The 20,542-nt window shown below is 42.1% G+C and overlaps 1 protein-coding gene across 11 annotated transcripts in view; it reads right to left on the reverse strand.

Moving 5' to 3' along the window:
- DEG7 (DegP protease 7) overlaps positions 1 to 20,542 on the reverse strand; it is a 61,708-nt gene that overhangs the window by 40,558 nt on the left and 608 nt on the right. For 5 of the 11 annotated variants that reach the window (XM_088857161.1, XM_088857159.1, XM_088857162.1 and 2 more), the window contains 5 exons: positions 19,714 to 19,845; positions 19,252 to 19,562; positions 18,307 to 18,377; positions 11,979 to 12,113; positions 11,333 to 11,391 (listed from right to left, as the gene is read on the reverse strand). In XM_088857161.1, coding sequence (XP_088713287.1) covers positions 11,333 to 11,391; positions 11,979 to 12,113; positions 18,307 to 18,377; positions 19,252 to 19,562; positions 19,714 to 19,715 — 578 coding nt within the window. In that variant the 5' untranslated portion in view covers positions 19,716 to 19,845. Of the gene's footprint in view, positions 1 to 11,332; positions 11,392 to 11,978; positions 12,114 to 18,306; positions 18,378 to 19,251; positions 19,563 to 19,713; positions 19,846 to 20,013; positions 20,075 to 20,542 lie in introns of those variants that run through there. The other 6 variants (XM_088857166.1, XM_088857165.1, XM_088857168.1 and 3 more) reach the window with 2 other exon arrangements.

Genomic DNA, 20,542 nt, shown 5'->3' on the forward strand with positions numbered 1-20,542 from the left:
GTTTTCGTAAAAAATTAGGGTTTTCTAATTTTAATACGAATTTAAATTTTACAATGGCCAACAGGTTTGCCTTTGTGTGACTTTTTGTATTGTAGAGTTGTGATTCTTGTGAAGTGCACATTTTGGTGAGTGGTGATTTACTGTCAGTTTATTGGAGGATTTGTGGTTTGGAAATTTTGAATTGGAGATTCGTGGTTAGGGACTTTCGGTAGGTAATTGCCTAATTGGTGGCTGTTTAAGCATGGAACGATAGGAGATTTGGGTGGTGATTGGTGATTAAGTACTAGACTTTAGATTGACTGTAACGGCCAGATAATGCTCTTGCAGCAACTGCTCTTCTCAAAAAAAAAACAAAAGAAGAATGTGGAAGGGGTTAAGGGATACATTTCAACATATAGGGAGATGGGGCCAACCATAAATGTTCCATCATGGTTGATGGGTGCAGTGATGTGAAAGAGGGCCATAAACATTTAGTTGAGATATATTAGGGGGACAGTTTTCTTGAGGTCTGCGAATGCCTCTATATTATTAAAGATAGGGAAGACATTATTTGGAATGTTTAAGAACATTGTTGAAGAAGTGGTGACCATGACATGTGGCCCAGGGTTATTGCTGATAATATGGGCAAACACTCCATTGGAGGTTTTTTTTTTTTGTGGTGGGGGGGTGGGGGGTTAAAACCGTGGGCTCCCTTTGGAGCAGTTGCTGCAAGAGCACTGTTTGTATTTAGCAGAAAAAGGATGGCCTGAGAGTCATGGTTAGCTCAAGTGCTCACTTGGATTTCGTATGTTCTAGGAAGGGTAATGGGAGCCAGTTTTAAACCTTACTTGCCCATGTAATTCGAGTAACTTGGCCCTTGAGGATTTCGAATAGTAATTTTAGGCCTCCCATGAGGTATTGGGCCACAGAGGCTATTGCTGCAACTTTTGAACATAAGGATTCTAATGAAAAAGACTATTGGAAGAGTATAGATAATAAATGGGATGGGCAGTTGCATCGTCATGTACATGCAGCTGTCTATTGCCCAAACCCAATTTTTTATAGAACAAATCCCCATTTTTGACTAATCCTAAGATATAGAAAGGCTTGCATATGAGGACAGAGACATTGTATCCTAATAGGCACATGCAAGTGAGCAATGGAGAGGAGATGAGCTTATATTAGAAGGGGCAGAGAGGATTTTGGGAGAAAGATGTGGTAAACGAATGTCACAGTTTTTTTTTTGGAATATGTTAACTCTATTAAACCACAAAAATAAGTACAAAGGGGGAGACATAGAAGCTGGCCACCCACAGACAGGTTCCAGCCAAAAAATATGTTACCCACAGGCAGATGCCCTATACAAAATAAATAGTTAACCGAAAAAATGCTTTACAGTGATATTTTGACAACCAAATTTGTAAGAACCAAAGCTGAAGGGGGGAACACGTGCTCAAAAAAGTATTAAACAGTTCCCTGCGTGGTAAGCAAATTGGCTTGAGAGAGTGAGGCAGCTGCGAGGGTGTCGGCCTCACCATTAGCTTCTCTCCAAATGTGTCTCCAAGAGATATGGGAAATCCTACTGAGATCAGTAATTTCATCAAAAACATTGTCGAGTCTCCAAGGCCAGGAGGCTCAGCCTGAGGCCCAGGAGGCTCAGCCTGAGGCCCAGGAGACAACACAGAAAGAGTCGCCTTTGAAGCTGAGGGATTGGCCCCAAGAAGGATCAAAATTCCTGAGTCCTTCCCGAAGGGCTAAAGCTTCCACAGTGAGAATCTGAATGCCCAACTGGGATGGAGAAAGAAAACAAAGTATTGCTGTCTTTGTTGCGAAATAGCCAGCCTATACCTGCTGGGCCACGGTTGCCGAGAGAAAACCCATCGAAATTGAATTCAATTTGGGCCTCATCGGGTGGTCTCCAGAGGGAAGAACGAGGTAATCTTTAGGGAGGTCAGAATGGTAGCCCAGCTGTGGAGAAGGTCAGGGTGGGAGAGGTTTTGAAAAGATTGTAGTGGGTGGCCCAGAAAATGACTGAGGATTTAATTCTTTCCTTTAAAACTTCTATGGTGGATTTCTGACTGCGAAAAATTCTGGCATTTCTTTCATTCCAGATGACCCAAAAAGTGGCAGCCACCGAGGCCCGCCACAGCAGTCTACCAGCCTTCGGCCAAGGGGGTGAGAAGGCTGAGGCGCTGAGCAAAACAGTTGGGGAACACTGGGTGGGGTTACCCATTGTCAATGGAAAAGTTAGAGGAGATCGGCCCAGAGGGTAGAAGGCCAGCTTGCAATAGATAAAGAGGTGGGCGTTGCTTTCCTCTTCGTCAATACACATGATGAACCTGTTGGGGATTTGGAGCCCCCTCCTTTGCAGTAGATCCACTGTGAGGGCTCTCTAAGAAGCAGCGATCCAGTTGAACAACTAGATTTTGGGTGGAACCAGGGCGGTCCAAGCTTTGTTCACAATGGGAACAGCCCGGGAGTGAAGGATTTAGGGGTGAGAAAGGAACAAGTAGAAGGAAGCCACCGAGAAGCTTCCAGAGTGGTTGGGGGTAGTTTATCTAGGCCCTGGAAAGGGAGGAAGCTTGAGCTTAGGGTGGCAGAGAGGCCTAAGAAAGGCTGCACTTCATAATCAGTCAACGTCTTCTAAAGATTGAACTCCACACCCTCCTATTACCCACCGTCTCAAATTGCGATTCCACCATAGCATTGGGGTCTTATGCTAGCAGGAACAGGATGAGATATTGTTCCTTCAGAGGGATATCGTCCAGCCACGGGTCGAGCCAGAAGAGAGTTTTATCGCCATGCCAAGGCCTGAACCACAGGAAGCTCTCATGAGTTTCTCAAGGCGGAGGACGAGCGAGGACGGCATATGGAATAGAGACATATGAAAGCTAGGGATGCTAGAAAGGATGGCTTTGATAAGGGTAAGACAACCCGCTGATTATAAGAATCTGCCTTTCCTCCCTGCCAACCTTTGGTCAAATTTATCAATAATGTGCTCTAGAGGCAGAGTCTAGGTTTGCCTAATCATAATGGTAGGCCCAAAAAAGAGGAAGGCAACCCATCGAAAGAGCAGCCCCTAGGGAAGGATTCATTGCCACACCGAGCATCTTTGATTTGGCCATATTTACCCTAAGGCCCATGGCCATCTCAAACAATTTGAGGAAGAGGTGAAGGGTCTCTAGCTGTTCGGAGGAGGCCTCTCAAAACAGCAAGGTGTCATCAGCATATTGGTGGTGGGAAATCAGTCAAACATTTGAGCAAACGGCCAGGTACATTCTCGAGATCGATCTACTGAAAATTCAGGCAACAATCACAAACAAAAATGGGGAGAGGGGGTCGCCCTGGTGGAGCCCCCTACAGGGGAGAAGAAGCCTTTGGGGGAATCACTGATCAGGATGAAGAAAAAAGGCCTTGAAATACAGCCTCTGATCCAGGTTCTCCACTGGGCCCCGAAACCCATACAAAGAAAGGTTTCGTCTAGGATGGACCAGTCTACGTGGTCATAGGCTTTCTCCCAGTCGAGCTTGATGATCAAACCAGGGGATTTGGCGAGGTGCCTAGAATGGATGGCCACATGGGCTATGAAGGCCCCATCGACGATTTGCCTATCTTTAAAGAAAAACTCCTTGGGTGGGAGAGATCACCCAACCAAGCAGCTCTCGCAGACTTGAAGCGAGGACTTTGGAGAGTATTTTTTTATGAGCTATTGATGATTCATGAGACTAATTGGCCTGAAGTCTTTTGAGTTCTTCAGCCCCTTCGAACAAGAGCGATGAATGTGGAATTCATTCCTCAATGGATAATCCCTCTGGCATGGAATTCTTGAAAGAAAGCGAGGAGATCCTCGCTAAAAGAGTCCCAAAAGGTTTTGAAGAGGGAGACCAGGAATCCATCAGGTAACGGGGCTCGATCTTGACCAAGGTTGGAGATGGCCTTGAGGATCTCAACCGTCTCGAAGGGGCGTTCGAGCCAGGCTGCCAAGTTGGGGGGAATGGTTTGAAAGGTTAGGTTTGCCAATGTAGGTCTTAGGCCCCTGGAAGCCTCGAAGAGTTTCCGAAAGGAGTTTATAATGGCACTCTCGAGCTACGGAGCCTGGTCGAGCACTTCTTCCCAACTTTTATCTGGGTGATTGTGTTGCCCCTCCTTCTAAAAGGTTTTGAAGAGGGAGACCAGGAATCCATCAGGTAACGGGGCTCGATCTTGACCATGGTTGGAGATGGCCTTGAGGATCTCAACCGTCTCGAAGGGGCGTTCGAGCCAGGCTGCCAAGTTGGGGGGAATGGTTTGAAAGGTTAGGTTTGCCAAGGTAGGTCTTAGGCCCCTGGAAGCCTCGAAGAGTTTCTGAAAGGAGTTTATAATGACACTCTCGAGCTACAGAGCCTGGTCGAGCACTTCTTCCCAACTTTTATCTGGGTGATTGTGTTGCCCCTCCTTCTGCAGTTGGCTATTTTGAGGAGTAATGTTGAGATCACCGTGTTACAGCCATTTAACTTTGAATCAGTGTGACTAATATATCTCCTCTTTCCATAGTAGGAGTTGTAACTCAAACTTTGCTTGGGATTGAGCCGTTCTCTCATCATCCAAGAGGGAGCGATGCTCCTCAATGGAATCCCATTGTTGAATGTCATGTAGGAGGGATTCCTTTTTGGTACGAAAATTGCCCAGAAGTTGGGCACTCCAGGCCTTACTTTGGAGGCGGTACCCTGCCCAACCGTGGACTTGGTTCGAGAAAGAGGTTCACCAGAGTCCAATGAAGTGGAGAGGATTATGTTCCTCTAGTCAAGCCAACTCAAATCTAAAACGCTTGGAGATGCAAAGGGGAGGGGCGGTGTCCAGGAGAATTGGGCAGTGGTCAGATGTGGGTTTAGGGCGGCGAGGGAATGAGTCCTTGGGAAGGCAACATCCCAACCCAAAGAAATGAGGTACCTATCCAACTTGGAGAGAGTGGAATTGGCGAAATGGTCCAACCAAGTAAAGGAGGCCCCTTGAAGAGGAGATCAAGTAATTCTATCCACGTCATGAGGTCGAAAATGGGAGATGGGGGAATTGGAGTTCCCCTCGACCACCGGGTGATGTTGAAGTCCCCACCAATGCACCAATTGTGGTGGAAGACCAGAGCTCCCTATTCAATTCCTCCTAGAAACAGGGTCTGAGAGAGGGGGCCTTGGGACCATATACAACTGTAAATTTCCAAGGGAAGGTGTCGGCCACTCTCGCAAGGGACATGGAGACCGAGAAGACACCTACGGCTGAGGAAGTGATGTTGTGGAGGTTGGGTCCCAAATACCCCCAAAGGCCCCTTGAGTGTCCAAAGACACCCATTGATAAAGTCGTGACCACCCAGACCTAACGAAAAAGAGGAAGGGATGGGGCAGGGAGTTTAGTTTCTGTTAGAGCCAAGATGGTAGAGGAGTGTAAGGAAACAAAGTTGAGGGTGTTTCTGTGTTTTTGGGGTTCACCCAAACTCCTGATATTCCATGTCAAAATCTTCATAATTGAGGGTGGGTGGGTGGGGGGGGAGGGGGGGAGGGGACATGTCTGGAGGACCGCCAAGTTGTGGGGAGCGAAGGAAGTCCCCTGATCAACGTCTGATGCAAGACCATAGCTAATTCCAAAAGCTAGGTTAGCTAGCTCTCTTCTGCCTTTAGAAGAAGTCTTGGGTTGACAGTCGGCCTCTGGAAAGATGAAAGCTATGAGGGCCTCCTGGGGGCCATTGTAGCAAAGGCTCATAACCTTCAAGATTGTGTTAATGTCCCCTTGGGCGTTGTCCAGTGCCTCAATGAAACTTGATCCCACAGAATTGAGATGTGCGATTGTCTGCAGGGGGCCAGTGGCCTTGGGATTGGGGTGAAGGCTCCGGTGTCGTGGTATTGGGATGAAAAGTGGGAGAGGGGTGGGCTGTTGGTGGGGCTTCAGGTGGTGGGATGGGGTGGGATGGAACGAGGGGTACAGTGCAAGTGTTACAGGGGGGCCTACTCATTGTTGATGGGGTAGGGTGGGGCTGAAGTTGGTAGTAAAGCTTGCTTTGGAGGGGCTGAGAGGGGTTGAACGGAATCAAGGGATGACATAGGGGAAATGAGGGGAGGGAGAGGCCACTGAAGTAAGCAGGGCCAGAGAAAGGTGGCTGAAAATATGGTTAGTGTGGCATAAAAGGAGTCAGTGGAAGAGAATGGGGGTGGGTAAAGACTCCTCTCGATGGTGGGAGTGCCGGAGAATATAAGGAAGGGGACTCCAAGTCTAGGCTTGGATATGGGGGAATTGGGGGGGGGGAGCGGCAGTAATAGAGGGCAAAAGGGTGGGCGAAGAGAAGTTGAGATCAATGAGAGGTGAGTCGGGAGACAAAGGCTCTAGAGGAAGAGGTATCACCTTCGGCGAATCGTCAAGCAAAGACGGCATAGCTTGGAAGGCCTCAACGTGCAAAGAAAGTATATCCAGCCATGAGCCCACCGCATCAAGAGAGACCGATACGAGCGGTGGTTGGAGGGAGGCGACTTCTAGAGGTGTTGGTAGAGGACAAGAGGGGGGAAAGGGCGAAGGTGAGGGCAAGGCCAAGGCCGAGGTCGTGTGCTTGCTGGTGGAATCGTGAATTAATAGAGGGAGGAAGGATGTGGGGGTGGAGGTGGCAACTGAGGGGACAGAGAGGGATAAAGAGGGGTTATGTTGGAGGGGGATCATAGTCTCTGGCTGAGGGCTACTGTTGGAGGGAGAGAGAGAGAGAGCAAGGATAGGGGTTGAGCGAGAAGAGGGTGCGGTGGCATAAGGACCAAGGTCCCTGGATCCAAGATCGACGGTTGAGATAAGAGGGCGAAGGTCGACGACCAAAGCAAAAGGCTTGTGGGGGACCGCATGTGATGGAGTTAGTGGGTACATGGAGGGACCAAGATTTGAGGGAAGGGGGGGAAGAGAGGAGCACCGTAGGACGAAGTTATGGGATGGGGAGGGATGAGAGGAGAGGGTGACATCTGGATAGGGCCAAGGGTGTGAAGGGTGGGCACGTGAGAGGGCGAAATTGATTGGGCCGCCTGGACGAGGGAAGAGGGTGGTGGCACATGGGTGTAGGGGCTCAAGGAAGGGACAAACGGGTATGCTGGAATCATAGTATTGTGGGCGGGTGGCAGATGGGGGGTGTTGACCGAGGCTTCCACATATGTGGCAGCATGAGCACAAGAGGGGTGATGAGGCACTTCCATGGGTGGCTTAGGTCGCACAATGTGGGCTTTATGATGATCCCTTTTGCGGTTGCAATGGGCTATTTTCCTACGCCTTCTAGATACGGTAGTCCACCCTTTTGGATCAGCCGGCTGACTATGGTCAGGTTTGGGGCTCATGTGTGGTCTGCGTGGTGATCCTGGATATGGCGACTTACAGAGGGTGAGGCCGGGTACCAGGTTAGGGAGGCGCAAAAGAAAAGGCCTTCAATAACGAGCAAGAGGAAAGACGGGATAAAATTGGGATGCACAGTGTTGATGAGGATCTAGATGGACCCCAAGGGCAAGACTTCTAGGGATTTCCATTGTTGTAGATATGAAGTTTCCACAAGCATCTCCAATATTCTTGAAAGTCAATTGATGCCATGCTTGTAAAGGGATGTGGGCAATCCGAAGACGGATCATGTGGGGGCGAGTAGATCCAAACTCAGTGGTCAACCGGGAAAGCCCGAAGACAGATCATGTGGGGACGAGTAGCTCCAAACTCAGTGGTCCACCGCGAAAGCAAAAGAGAAGCTCATTTGAATGGGGGATTTTTCCATTGTAGAGCTCTATCTAAGATGGCCTTAGAGGGGAAAGAGAAAAGCAAATCGCCGCTTGAGAGAGGGCGGCAACCAAAGTTTGCTCATCCCAAATTTTCTGAGCCCACCTCTCTATACTTCTGAAATCATCTCTGCAGGGGAAAAAATGCCCAATCAAACAGGATTGAAGGGACTGATACGGAGGAAATTGAGGGACAGCCAGGCTTAGGATTGAGGGAGGGAGGGAAGCATCTAATGGGAACAGATGCAGGGAGAGGGAGTGGTAGAAGGTTGAGAAAGCAGCGGAGTAGGATGGGAGGGGATTGAAGCAGAGGCTTGCTTTTGGTTGATAAGGGGAGAATGGGGAGAGATTCTAGGGTGGATAAGGTGGGAGTATGGTATAGCGGGGGGAGTCCCAGACAGGTAGAAGCCCTGGCCATAGCCAGCATCAATGCATCCCTCACCAAGGTCTCACAAAGCTTCATGTCATCAACGATTCAACGCATCCCTCACCAAGGTCTCTTGGATGCAGTTCTTTATTGATATTCTTATATGAACATGACAGTTTCCTTTCACATAATGCATTTTATTAATCGAATTTTTATCCTCTTAAGGTTTAATAGAAATTATAATATCTCACATTTTTTTATTTTCTAAAAGGCTAAGAGCAAATTGGTAGGGATGCTCTCAGACTTCAAAAGTTGGCCGCTTGTATCCTTAGCCAAACATGCAATGCAAGGGGATGCGCGAGGAATAGGAGCATGCGCCAATGCATACATAAGGACATGCAAAATCTGTTGAGGCATAAGAGGTTGAACAACTTGGTTTTCATGCAATACAACTTGAGGCTGAGGTATAGACAATAGCTTCTTCTAATATTTGCTATTATGCATTCAACAATTGTAAAGTTCTTATGTTTAAAATTTTAACTAATATGAAATGTTAAGAAATGTAGGACCATTCAAAGACCCACATGCTCGGACCAATTGACATGGTGAAGATCACTATAGTTGAAGAATGGGTTGTTGAGCAATAGCACACAGTTCTTGAAGGCATTGCAAAAGAATCAGATGACTAGATGAAGATGGAACCACCACAAGGAGGTAAATTTTAAGTTCTATGCTAAACTATAAAAGCTTGATTTTATAGTAAATATTAATAACTTAGTAAGATTTTTACGCTCTTATGCATATGATTTATTAGTAAATAATAAGTTTATAACTAAGTAATATATAATCTTTCTCATAGTTTGTAGAGATGCTGATTTAGAGGGTTTTACTGGTGAGGAATTCAATGATGATGACGAAGAAGAAGGAGATGAAGATGAAGATGATGATCGCACATAATTTGGATTTATTCGTGTTTAGCATTACCATATATAAGAGCATTTATAGCAATCTAACTGTGGGATCACAGGAAGGGGATTGTGGGCTGATTTTTTTTGTGCCTTCATGAATTCATGGCTCATGAATTTTTGTCCTTGACTCCTTATGAATTTATGTAAGCCAGTGGGAGCATGACAGCATGAGCCATGGGGCTTAGTAATTTTTAATTATGGATAGCTGGATATGTTCATAGCGATATGATGTGATCAATGTTCAAGAAGGCAGATGCGGCTGCCTAGGCGGGCCACCCAGGGGTATGGGCCATATGTTGCTTTGTGTGTGTGTGTGTGTGTTTTGTGAATGTGTGTGTGTATGTGCATGCGCACGTATGTGTGTGCTGGAGGTCTCGCATGAAATTCTTAAAGACCATCCTCGCTTTCTTTTCTTTTTTTTCCCTTTTGGATACGTATTTGTGAGAGAGAGAGGTTTTGAACACTTGAGGATATGTCGAGATCGAGAGAGAGAGAGAGAGAGAGAAAGAGAGAGAGAGAGAGGGACCTCGCATTGAACACTTGAAGGTCATCTTCTTCTTTGTATTCTTCTACATGTAAAGAGAGAGCATATGGGTCCATGTGTATCTTTGTGTGTGTGTGTGCGGGGGAGAGAGAGAGAGGCCACGCATCAAACACTTGCAGTCCTTCTTCTTCTTCTTCTTCTTCTTCTCATATGTAGAGAGAGCACATGGACCCGAGAGAGAGAGAGAGAGAGAGAGAGAGAGAGAGAAGGGCAATACCAGGCCTTATTTTTGTTTGGGTGGATTTGAATTTGTTTTTCTTTTTTTCTTTTTTTCAGGGATGGCACTAGGTGGGCACCCAGACCACCAAGGCACCCGCCTTAGGCATGCCCTCCCAGAACCCACTGCCTAGGCAGCAAGGAGGCCAAATTTTTGTTCAATGGATGTGATTCACTTTAGTTGCTCATTTCCATTCAAATTCACAGTCTAAATGGTCATTGCTTGAAGAATTAGTGCCCTAATAGAGGGCATCATATGATATAGTGAGTTGTATTTACATATTTTTTGTAACTTTGGCTTCTAATCTTGTGTATTTATGAATGTATAATTTTCTTAACGTTCCTGATAATTTTCTAATTTGTCTTACATTTCTAGATTTTTCCTTATTCTTCGTTTCTAATTTATTTGTATTTTCCTGTTTTTTTTTTTACCAGATTGACAGTGAACTGATCCAGCTCAAACTGTCCAATCGAACCAGTGCCTCCATTGGTTCGACCCGAGGTCCAGTCTTAGTAACACTGTTATGACCTTAAAACAGAGATATGCCACTTCCAAGTTCACGGTTGGCTTTGCATGTGCACTCATAAATCATGTTTTGGCTGGTTGATAGTCAGGGACAAGATTTCTATCAGATGATAACCTTCAGGACAGGAGATTACAGTTCCCCAATAGGTGTGACATGTGCCGAGATGCAACAAAGAAAGTCAATCACCTCCACAAGTACCTATCCCTAGCCAGTTCACACCCTCTATATGTGAATCCTTGATTCCTTCCTCACTATGTTTCATGTTGATTGGGGTATGCTCCAATAAGTCCACAGATACATTACGCAGCGGGCAATATTTCACCAACTTCCAGAAAGGAAAGACCCAGTTATGTAGTAACAAATTACTGGGAAGAAAATGTTGAACATAGGACACTTCAAGTGGACTAGCCAGAACTGACATATCAATGGATGAATTCAAAACAATATGTTACAATCAACATAAAAAATGCTAGTGAATTTTAGCAATTTTCTGGAGAATGACACAAAATTCATTCATAGCATATATCACATGCATAATCTTAGTCACATGGGGATTTCATAGACAATGGTAATGGTTTTCCTTGTTGAAGCTTCTTATGGGAGGTTGGCAGGGATGTATAGGTTACTCTGACCATGGAGCTGGAACATTCAAAAAAGAAGAGCTGGGAAACATTCTGCATTTGATACAAAACCATGAAAATCATTTTCAAAATTCATTTTCGTGGAGACACTAAACCTATGTGATTACTACAACAGTAGGTTAACCCATTGATGCATACAAGTGATGATTTACCAATCCTTGATGAGAGAGGAAAAGAACTACATGGATGCATATTGTCTCATGTTTCCCTAGCGAACTTAGTCGAAGATCCAAAAGTTTCAAGTTTTAGCATATGACTAAAAAATAATCGGAAGTACTTATCCATTCCCAGTCATAGGATAAGACCAAAGGAATTCAAATATACAAAATAACATACTTTTTATAATGAGGAGCATCTCTGTCCAAACGAGCAAGGGTCCCAGCCAAAATCGAAACCTGGAAATTCATAATGACAACATAAGCAAAGAATCCATCACCATCAAAAATCTTATCTCTTATGACAAATGAGCTACTAACTCATTGCACAGAAATGAACGCAATGCAATTCTTTTAGACCAAGCAAACATGTAATTGTTTACTTCCAATGTCCTAAAACTGTATACAAATTTTTGGTGCAAACATCACCAAGAATTATCCTATAAAGATATACTCCAAGCGGGAGAAATGGAATCTTTCATCTGAGTTAAAAGGATTCTTATTGGCATCAGCATAGCACTCAAAGTAATGGATTTCCAGACATTTTACTGATTTAGACATAAAACATATGATGCATCAACCAATGCTCTTACTTTTCTATTTCTGCACAATGTTCTTTATTGAGTCATATAACTTTTGTATGCTACATGTAATACATGTGTTGCAATGTCTAATAATGAAATCTTCATCAATCATGATTGAAAAAATTTAAACAAAGTAACAAACTTCTTTTCTTAATCTACGGATACGCATGAAATATTTTACTGTAGAACTGTCTAGCGTTCCATGAGCAATGACTCAAAATGTACAAAGCACAATACACATACCTTTTCACCACTGTCATTACCCACAACCCGAATCTCCAGTCCAACAGCTGCAGCTTCAGGATCAAGAGGGATCTCCTCGTAGTTCAGGAATTGTATCGCTCCAGGGTCATAACGGAAGAAGCCAAAGTCATGCACCTAGAAAAGGCCAAGAGCTAAAATGTGTAGGGTCGTCCATTTCTTGGTTGTTAACATCGATACTTGCATCCACATACACATCAAAATGAATAGTACAAGCATTATCCCTACTTGTACATAATCAGTCATTGGCATGCATTACATTATTTTGCCATCTTATGTTATCCCAAATAAACATAGAGATTATTGATCATGTTACGGTAACACATATAGGGGTCATTTACCCAATTGTTCTAATGCATATTTATTATCTTTATACAGGAGATTAGTTTCTTTTTTACTAAATGAATAAGTTCATCAAAATTCTCCTTCAAGTTTACACGTTATCAAAACCATTGAAACCTGAAGACGCTGATCTCCATAAACGTGCAGGATGTTTCCAAGTTCTTTTGAAAATCACTATAAGCCAAATCCAAAGCCAGAACTTTAGAACTATGCATTGTGTGAGTCATATATCTAACTACTGGTTGCATATGTACCATGTAAGAGTATTTAGTGACAAAAGTTTGCTTTTCTTCCAATCATCAAGATGAACATCAGAAGTTAAGTTTGCTTACAAAAAAATTAGAAGTTAGTTATGCTTTTTCCAATCATCAAGATGAATATTAGAAGCTACGTTTGCTTACTAAAAAATTAGAAGTGTTATAAGTTTTTCAGGTCATAACATTGACCCAAAAGATGCAGTAGGAATTAGGAGTCAATGTCTCTATTTCACACTTTGTTCAAAAAAGTGGACCGCCCTGCGCCTAGGCGGTCCAAAAAGCCTAGGAGCATCGCCCAGGCCTAGGCGGCCAAACTAGGCAACAGTCCCTGGGAGGCCGCCGGCACCCACCTAGGCAGGCACCCACGCTCAGCCTTGGGCGGCCACCTAGGGCCTACGCCCCTCTTCGGGGCGGAAATGAGGTTTTTTTTTTTTATTCTATTGAATTTTTTTTAAAATAAAAGCTTTTAACGATGGGTTTTAGGTTCATTTGAAACCTAAACCCATAAGAAACCACTTTAGAGAAAGAAACCTCAAAAAAACTAGATTTTGTGATTTTCATTGGATCGAAGTGTTTCTCAAAGTTACAGAACATGGATCTAAACATCACCGAGGTAGATTAGATTTAGTTTTGGAGTTTTTTTAATCGTATTAAAGGGTATTTTTAAATATTTTAGCACCAGAAAACATCGTAGATGTGAGAGTTTGGAGTTCGAGCAATCAAAGTAAGTGCAAAACTTTATTTTTAGATTGCTTGTTTTATTTTGAGATTGTCTTCTTCAGGATCTAGTCGAAGTGGAGATCCGGGTTGGAAATATGGATATAACCCGAATCCAAATGACAAAAATTACATTAGATGCAATTATTGTGAAAAAATTACAAAAAGGGGTATAAACCGGTTTAAGAAACATCGATGTTGCCCGTTGTAAAAATATTCCTGAAGCTATCAGAGAGGAGATTAAGTAATATTTGAGTTCTGTAAAACAAAAACAGGAACAAATCCTTGTCATTTGAATAGATCTATTTTTGGTTCTTCTAGAAGAGGTGATCCGGGTTGAAAGTATAGTCATAACCCGAAACCAAACAATAAAAATTGTATAAGGTATAATTTTTGTGAAAAAGATACCAATGGGGGCATTAACCGATTCAAGAAACATCTTGCCAGTATTAAAAGCAATGTTGCTTCTTGTAAAAAGATTCTTGAAGCTATTTGGATTGAGATTAGACAATTTTTTAATTTAGAAAAACTAGAAAATGATGAAAATGAGCCTCGTTCTATGGAAATATCTTCTCCAAGTTCTTTTAGAAGTGGTGATCCATATTGAAAGTAAGGTTATAACCCGAATTCGAATGACAAAAATCGTATTAAATGTAATTATTGTGGAAAGGATACTAATGGGGGTATTTATCGGTTCAAAAAATACCTTGCCGGTATTAAGGGGGATGTTGCCCTGTGTAAAAATGTTCCTGAGACTACCAAGGAGGAGATTATACAATATTTGAGTTCAAGGAAGTACAAAAAGATAAAAAAAGGTAGAGCAGCCAGGAGTCCTAGGGCTTTATCTGCACATAGTAAGAGGGTGGTAGAAGAAGAGGAAGAAGATGCAAATTCAGAAGAAACAGAGGAGGACGAGCATTATATTGAAGAGGGAGATGCCTCTAATGATGATGGACTCAAATCTGATGTATGTGATGATGCTTACCCTATTCCTTCTGATGATGATGATGACTAAAGAATAAAGAGTTGAAGACGCTTGAGTGCTTGACTCTTGGTGTTGAGTGTTAAGTGTTGACTATTGCGTCCTAAACTGTATATTTTCAGAATTTCGATATATTTTCTTTTTCTTATTTTTAGTTTCTACTTTCTAGTTTCCACTATCTAACTTTTGTGTGTATCAGACAATCAGTGTATGCTTGTATGGTTTTATTGTTTTAGCTTGCATGATTTTGTTCAACTGGGCTGCCCAGGTTCTGGGCGCCCGCCTAGGCACTGGGCAGCTTGGACCCCTACGGCCGCCTGGGCGCCGCCTAGCACTTTTTGAAACACTAATTCACACGAGTCGGCCTCTGCGTGGGCCTGTTACAAGGTGGATCTAGTTCGTGTAAGTCATGTCAGCTCTCAGCCAGAATTTGGAGGGTTGTATTCCGAACAAGGAGATTTGAATATTACAATTTCTATTTCACAGATGGAGCATTTCGTGTTTCTAGAAGAATACAAGCATGTTTGTCCTTGGTAGGTTTAAAAAGCCAATCTATCTATCTATCTATCTACACACACACACACACACATATACCTACATACATACATACATACATACATATTCATATATATAAAACCCAAGCTATTTAAATTTAACCATGTCCATGTTTACCTTCACAAAGAGCCTGGTGTTGATTATCTTAGTTTTGACAGAGACTTGAATAAGTTTTTGGCGAGTGTGTCCTACTCTAAATTTGTGGAGTATAACCAGTGAACTAAAATGCTCTCTAAACCTTTAATATTGCAGGATCACGTTGTTTATATAGATAACTATATAGAGTGGTTCTCCCTCTGGGTGCTTCACAGTAGCCTCGTTTTATAAAAGGCTCATTCAATCTCCCACTCTGCCTTTCAACCCTCCCTCGTTGCTAGCCAAAATGGTCTTCCATAGCACCCCCAAGGGTCCAGACCTTCAATTGGATAGCTGGATCACAGAGAGCCTTAACTGTGGACCAACTAAAAAAGAGGGGAATTCATACCCCAAACAAATGTATTATGTGTCAAAAAGATGAGGAATCTAACGCTCATCTCTTCATTCATTGTGAACAGGTGTGATAGGAGTAGACTTTTGCACCTCTTTGGCCTTGAATGGGCTACTCCACCCACGGTTCCTTCCCTCCTATCCATAGATTTCGCCAAGCCCTGGCCTAAAGCTGAAAAAATAATATGGAAAGCTGCCACTGTCGCACTCATATGGGTCATTTGGATAAAAAGGAACAATAGGATATTCCAGAGATGTTATCAACAACTGCCTGCACTCCTTCACAAGATTAAGACCTTGGTAACATTTTGGGCGACCAACCACAACGTCTTTGCGGGTACACCAACAAACTTTTTTCTTAGCAAATGGGGTAATATCCTCTTTCATCAGCCTAAGAAATCTCAAAAATCCAACAACTGGCAACCACCCCCGAGAGGCACTATCAAACTCAATTTTGATGGTTCCTCGAGGGGTAACCCAGGGCCAGCTGGGGTTGGGGGTGTATTCCGAGACCATGAACCGAATATTCTACTCACGTACGCTGAATCCCTTGGCTATACTGACTCACAACATGCTGAAGCAAAAGCACTGTTGATAGGGCTCAAGCATTTCAACCCATCTTGGGGATCCCACTTAATAGTTGAAGGGGACTCATACAACATCATTTCTTGGGCATCCGGAAAGTCTTTCCCACCATGGTATCTACTGCCGATCGTTGATGAGATTGAATTCATTTGCAGGGGGGTATTAGCGTCTCATGCAGGCATACATTCAGGACGTCCAACGCACTCACAGATCTCATGGCCAATGATGGAGCCGATCTTACAGATAATCTTCAACCTTCTTAAGCAAGCTGGGCCATTTTCTCCTTTTTAGTGCTCTACTCACTTCCCGTTGTAAATAGGGTGCGATATAAACCCTTCCACCATTTTTGCTAAGTCAACTCATTGTTGTCACAAGCATTTAACTCTTTTATGGCTTTTTTGTAAAGGGATTACCTTGCCCGTTAGGGTCTTGGTAGCTCCCAATTTTTGTAAGGAACGCTAGACCCAACACTTGTACAAACTCTTTTTTCTTCAATAAACAGTTAACTCTCTCTCAAAAAAAAAACTGTATAGAGTGGCTTGACAAGCAAGGGTATTGAAAGGAGAAACATTGAGAAGGATAAATATGGAGCAGGCTGTAGGGTTATCCAAAGTTTCAGAATTGCATACAAGATCACAACACCAATCTGAAAAATCTAGAAACAAGATGACAGGATCCTGGTACCTAGGAGAATAAGGAGGAGATGCAGTATATGGAGGATAGAGAAGATTCTGTTGATGACAAAGTGACACTGTGTTCAAGGAATGAAGAAGAGATTTGAAACGTGATTAGATGAATAAAAGTCCCACTGAAAAAAAGTCCTGCATGCTCTCTACATCAAATATTACATACATTGCACAACTGTAAGCAACAATATAAGTATCTTTTGTGGTTTTCCTTATGTATTATAATGGTAAATGGTATTCTAGATAACTTCCACTGGTATTGGATTAGGGTTAAATATTAAGACTGCAGATAATGATTTTGAAATTGGTATGTTTTCTATCAAAGAAAGTTATTTATGCATTCGTTATATTGTCATCGATAAATCACAACTCCATTCATTTCTACAACAGATATCATACAAAATAGGTTTGATGTTCGATGTCCATGTAGCATTATCTACTGCCTATGTTTATATTTCATGAATATACTTTATTTTAATCAATTTTCATATATGACATAGTGAATGTTTTGTTCTGTCACAAAAAAAAAATGCACACAAATCCTAATATTACTGGTGTGAAATACACATATTACATTCATAGGTATACATAAAATATTTCCATTTTTTTTTTCTACAAAGTCAAAGCATCTCAATTTTCTAACAATTTAACAATTTCAAAAAAAAAAAAAAGCATCTCAATTTTCTAGGCAAGAAATGAAATGGCCCCTCTCCTGTTCCCACCTCATGGGTTGAAGTTGGAAGTCCTCCTACTCAAGGAAGTTGCCTACATCCAAATTTCCCAACAATGTGACAGGGCACATTAAGGGGAATCACCTTCTCAACAAGTGAGTCAACAAAACACTGCAATTAGAAATTCCATTATTCGACAAGAGAATCTCGGGCCACAACCTGGTCAACAGGCACGAATTGAAGAAGAGGTTGGAGCCCATAGTGTAGATTGTAGAACCTTGTTCATTCACTCCATGAGACGCACAAAACTCCCCATATTTCAATGCCAAGTTTTGACTTCAAGCAACAATTTACTATCTCAGACAGAGATGTCGCCAGCAAGTTGATGGTTTCCATTTGTGGATGTACATGTTTGAGGTCAGTTTTGTGTATTGCTGCAATAAAGTTACCATATTTGTAGAAATTTATTGCATGATTCATGGTGGAAATTCCACTGGGTACGCTTGTTGGTCATGCACACCATCAATTAAAAGAGCCCACTGGCTCAAGCTCATCCTTGTGGTCCCATCAAATGCATTTTGGAAGGGAAATGCAATTTCTCAACAGCATGTTCTCACAATTTAGTAGCACTTTTTAGCATGTAAACTGTAAATGAAGATATTAAAATATGAAATGCAAAAATCTACTTATCAAGGAAAAACAGCATGAACCATATAGACAAGGATAATTTGTATAGATAGTTTCCTTTCATCCTAAAATGACTCAGTTAAACTGATAATGCAGCAAGTACCACATAGGTGCATCGAGTACCTCAAGTATTTCACTAGTTTGGTTCCAATCTGACCATAAAAAGCTACAAACAGTGCATTTTACCTTAGTTGATTAAACGAACCACAATACAAGAATACAACAGGAAACAACATGGAAGTTCATTGGTATAATTTTTAAGAAATATACACATATAAAGAATGATGTAGAGTATAATTCAAGGAATAATGACACACTTTCAAAAAAGTAATAATGACTTACAGGATCACGATAAATTGGGTGTACAGGAATCTCTTCCCTGTTGACAAACATAGCTTCTGCAACTACAGGCCCTACAACCAGCACGAAACATTGAAATCATTTAGAACATGAAGAGATTGTGAAATGCAAACAAAATAAGGGACAAACACCTTGAGTACAAAACTAACGCCTAAACAGTAAGAAAACACAAACAAAAACAAGTTCTGAGGGTTAAACCTTCTCCAATAGAACCCCATAGTCTCTTGGATCATACCATACTTCCCAAAAAGACTACCCAACAGCTCATCAGAAAAATGAAAGAAGCCCTCATACAATAAGATAATAAAAGAATCCAATGAAAGTTTACACAAGATGTCAACTCGCAAACATAAGCAAATGATTAAGAAGCACCTAGCAAGTAAGTATGCCATGACATGGCCACTAACTAGGAGCTTTCAAAAGTAAAGATCATCAGTAAACGATCATCACAGAGAGATCCTCAGCACAGAAGCCACAGAAAGGCTACACAACATGTTTGATAATCCAGAATAAGGGTTGGCAGCACGGCAGCCCACTATACCCACTATACCCACTTTAAACCCTTAGCATTCATGCATCTTATTCAAAACCACATTTAAAACATGAAAAGACATCTGACAATCAAACCGCTCGCATATTCAAATGAAGCTAAGCGCCAAAGAAAAGAAAATTATGGCCCCATCAAAACACAACAAAGACATGTAGGATCATTTCACCTTAAACAAGAAACGTGCGACTACAAATTTATCAATACCACATCCTAAAAGAAGCATGTGATAACCACCTACCCAATCAAGAAAACCACAAATTTCACCTAAACAAGAAAAGTTTAAGTGCAAAATATCAATACAAAACCTCCAAAAGAACCATGTGACAACAATGTAGCCAAAGCAAGAAACCAATATAGTCCGCAATAATAGAACATACCAGGCTTAACAACATGGCGGTTAGTGAGAATTATCCCACGAGACTTGTCAACAACAAATCCAGTCGCATAGCTTGCACCGGCAGCCTCAGTGTCAAATGCACGAGGTGCAGTAGTCCTGAGCACAACAACTGCTGGAACGACCTTGTGCAAAGCTTTCCTCCAATCCTCGGCCGTCGCAACATTCTGCCTAAATGGAGGATCAATGTCCATGCTTAATTCCTCCTTCATGCATGACTCTAGTCCTGCCGCTGCTTCAGACCCCAATCTCTCTAAAGGATCTCCCATTTCTAACAAACACTCTCCCAAATTCCTGAAGTAAGAAAATACTTAAACAACCCTTTTAGTGTTTGTCAATGCATAGTACTTGTATGGCTTTCCTAGCAGTGTCAAGAGTAGGTTTTGTCAAAAGATATTTAACACTATATTTGAAATTTTTAAAGCTCTCAGATTTCCGTCTTTACATAGCCCTCAAGAATTCTTGATGGATGATATTACATATGAACTTCCTTGCATGAATCCAATGACCTCATAGTCACCACAAACCACTCCAGAAATAACAGGGAATGCCCATAAAGATAATTTAAATGAGTTTCCTGCAAATAAAATTTTGAGTCATTCTGGAGTTCAATCAATTCCAATTATAATTCGGTAATTCTATTACTTTCTAAAGACAAGTCTGAAAGAATGAAGTCAAAATTTATAAGATCAAAAGCTTCTATCACAAAGATGTCAAGATTCCTACTGGACATGAGGCAAAGTACCATTGCTATTGAAAATTAAGCAAGCCTAGCATAAAGAATCAAACTTTCCCAAGAATACTTTCACTCCATCTTACATCTTCAAGAACTACAGTCGACATCGATAAACCATTAGATGACCAAAATCAAATGCAACAAAAATTGCAATAACATCATAATTCACGAAGAAAACCCTTAAAGACACTGCTCGTCCAAGTAAAGGTCAAACTTCCAACAAAAAGCATGATGTGAGGTTTTCCTTTCTTTCTTTCTTTCTTTCTTTCTTTCTTTCTTGCAGATGATTTCAGTAAACTATTTGGCAATAGATATACATCACTAACACTAAACACATACAGGGTGACAAACTAAATCTTTCCCACAATAAGAGCATGAATAAAAATAAAAGGACACAAATAAACTTATTGGAGAAAGCCTAAAATCTAAAGCCTTCTTCATAAGATACGTCAATTTTCTCAAAGAGGATGTGTCGCCACTAATTCCCAGCTACTCTTACCAACTTTAACCGGAAGAAGTAAATAGTTACAGGTATATG

Source organism: Amborella trichopoda, chromosome 13, assembly GCF_054954075.1.
Source record: "Amborella trichopoda isolate Santa Cruz 75 chromosome 13, AtrichopodaSantaCruz75HAP2 v2.0, whole genome shotgun sequence".
Classification (NCBI taxonomy): domain Eukaryota; kingdom Viridiplantae; phylum Streptophyta; class Magnoliopsida; order Amborellales; family Amborellaceae; genus Amborella; species Amborella trichopoda.